At 49.8% G+C, this 2,805-nt stretch overlaps 1 protein-coding gene across 1 annotated transcript; it reads right to left on the bottom strand.

Annotated features, from left to right (window-relative positions):
* Positions 1 to 1,268: 1,268 nt before the first annotated feature.
* LOC104410719 (nyctalopin-like) lies at positions 1,269 to 2,465 on the bottom strand. The gene has a single exon (XM_010020972.1). It carries the CDS (start codon positions 2,463 to 2,465, stop codon positions 1,269 to 1,271), a length of 1,197 nt encoding a protein of 398 aa, XP_010019274.1.
* Positions 2,466 to 2,805: the final 340 nt, after the last annotated feature.

Here is a 2,805-nt window from a genome sequence, read left to right as displayed (position 1 = left end):
GGTTTTTTACCCCTGAGAGCTATAAGGTGGTTGGTATGAGTAGCAATGGAAACACATCTAATTCCTATCTGCGGTCGAGTTTAATTTCTGTCACATAACCCAAGCATATTCTAGGTTTGACCATTTCCTTTGCAAATCAACCTACAGTACAAGTTGGGACCTGCAGGCCAGCTCGCAATGCTAAATGAGACGTGTGTAATTGGGAAGATGGAGCTTCCTCTGGTATTCTCTGTACATGGTGCTTTTTTATACATCTAACTATTTTAATTAATTTACAAATCAAGCATGGCAGGTTTTTTTCTCTTGCTGCTTATAAAAAGGGGCTTTTTTGTTACTTTGGTTTGGTTTTGGTTTAAAGGTATGTTATCTATGAGAATACCACCATCCCTGGACCTCTCAGGTATGGCATCATGTTGCTGGTGGCACGGTTACACCTGCGAATGGAAGTGAATGCATTTTTGTTGCATCTTGGCTCAGTTCTGTGCACCTAGAAAATAATTTTTACAAAAGATCTGCATGAAAACTATAAGGGATTTTATTTAAAACGCTGTTGGGTATAAAATCAAACTCCGTGGTGGGGAGGTTTTGTGCAGGGGAAGAGGCAAATGTTAGAAACAGCAGGGTTCAATAAACTGAACAGCAAATGTGCTGGAACATAAAACTATTTTTACAGATAAAAGGAAGTGTTGTCGCCAAAGAAGGAAGATGCTGTATCCATAGGATTTAATATTATCTTGCTTTGGCAAGCTGTTTTGCTATATTTTGAGATCATATTGCTATTCCAAGCTATTCAAAGTGATGTAATATGGTGGCAAAGCATTAGTTGAAATAAAAACATTTAAATACACGCTTCTCTCCTCCTTTACACTGCCCTGGCACAGCAGCCTGTCCTCAGCAGTGTTCAGCTTTGCTTAGTTTAGCTTTTTGTTTTACCCCAGGTCCGTTGCTCTGTGAGCGGTTTGCTTGAGCAGATCTTGTTACTTGCACTGGGCACAGACAGTGCAGTTGTTCTCAACCTGTGTTTCAGCCAGGCTTTGCCTTGTGGTAGCTTCTGTAAAACCTTCCTCTTCAATGGCACAGGGTGCCCAGAGAAGCTGTGGCTGCCCCATCCCTGGCAGTGTTCAAGGCCAGGTTGGACACAGGGGCTTGGAGCAACCTGCTCTAGTGGAAGGTGTCCCTGCCTGTGGCAGGGGGTTGGAACTGGAGGAGCTTTCCAACCCAAACCAGGCTGGGATTCTGTGATGAAGTAAGTATGAGGCCTTTCTAATTTAAGCGGAGGTGCCCCATCCCCTTGCACAGCACCACGCCTGGCAGGTGAGCACCAGCAGGATGACCCCGCTGTGGATGGTGCGGAGCCTGGTGGCTGCACTGGTACCATCCGCCCCGCACTTGTCCTCGCTTGGCAGCTCGGGGGGCACCGTGCAGTGGGTCAGGTCCCCGGGCCGGGGGCCGGGGGGTGCCGTGGTGTTGTGAGGGCCCTGGAAGGCGCAGTGCAGCCCTTGGATCGCTCCCCCGTGTGGGGCCGTCCACCTCCAGAACCACAGCATCCTGCAGTCGCATTTCCAGGGGTTGTGGGATAAGAACACGTACTTCAGCTTCGGCAGCTCAGCAAGCAGGCGGCTGGGGAGGGAGCTGAGGTTGTTCTTGCTCAGGTGAAGGAAGTGCAGCTTGTTTAAGTACAGGAAAGCAGAGTCTGAGATAGATGAGATCTGGTTGTTGTTCAGGTACAAGTTCCTCAAGTTGAGCAAATGCCTGAAGGTGCAGGCAACAGCAGTGATCCTGTTGGCTTCGAGGTGCATGGTCTTGAGCTGGATCAACCCGTCGAAAAGCTGATTAGGCAAATCGGCGATGAAGTTGTGTCCTAAATTTAACATTCCCAATCTGAGGAGCTTTGTAAAAGCGCCATTTTGAATGATCCATATCCGGTTCTTCCGGAGATTCAGCTCGTACAGGCTTTCCAGGTCCTTGAGGGAATCTCTGCCAATGGCTTCTATGTGGTTGCCCTCCAGGGACAGCTTGGTGAGGCTGGAGAGGTTTCTAAAGGCTTGCGGGACGTACCGCATGTTGTTGCAGGCTAGATCGAGCCTTTCCAGAGAAGGCAGATGCGAGAAGAGCAGCGGGTGGATTTCAAAGATGTTGCAGTGGGACAGATCCAGGCTGATGAGGTTTAACAGTCCCCTGAAAGTGTTTGCGTGCAGGTAGGTGAGGCGCGAGTTCCTGCTGGGGTGCAGGTCTCGCCGCTGGCCGAGAGCATGGAAGGTCCCCGGGGACAGGAAGGTCAGGTTGTTCCCATCCAGCCAGAGGCTGTGGAGGAAGGTCAGGTTTCTGAAGGTGTTGGTGCTGAGAACCCGCAGGTAGTTGTTGGAGAGGTTTAGGGAGATGGTGGATGTGGCTATTTCTCCCGGGAGGGCTCTCAGTCCCGTTCGGTTACAGTGGATAATCTCTTCGGGTGCACATTTGCACATGCTTGGGCATGAAGCAGAGATATTCGGGCTCAGCCCAGCCTCAGCTGCACAAGTAAGTAGAAATATAACAGGAAAGAACATGACCAGCCACACATCAGCTGCTGCATCTAACACCTGATGGACAGTAGAGAAGGAGGCAAGAAAAAGAGCAGGTACCTTCTGGGTAGGTGAACCGCGAGCACTGCAGGGTCAGTTGGGCTGTGCTTTGGTGCACACTGAAACTAAACTACCTCGTTCTTCCTCTGCAGAGCAGTGGGATCAAGTCTTTAGACGGATAAAAGCCGATTAAGTGCCACCCTGCTGTGAAGAGCATTACTGAGAGGCAGGGAGACCTCTCAGC

The sequence above is a fragment of the Nestor notabilis genome, unplaced genomic scaffold (assembly GCF_000696875.1).
Source record: "Nestor notabilis isolate BGI_N333 unplaced genomic scaffold, ASM69687v1 scaffold11810, whole genome shotgun sequence".
Taxonomy (NCBI): domain Eukaryota; kingdom Metazoa; phylum Chordata; class Aves; order Psittaciformes; family Psittacidae; genus Nestor; species Nestor notabilis.
The sequence above is the reverse complement of the archived record's forward strand: the minus strand, read 5'-3'. Positions and strand labels throughout refer to the sequence as shown.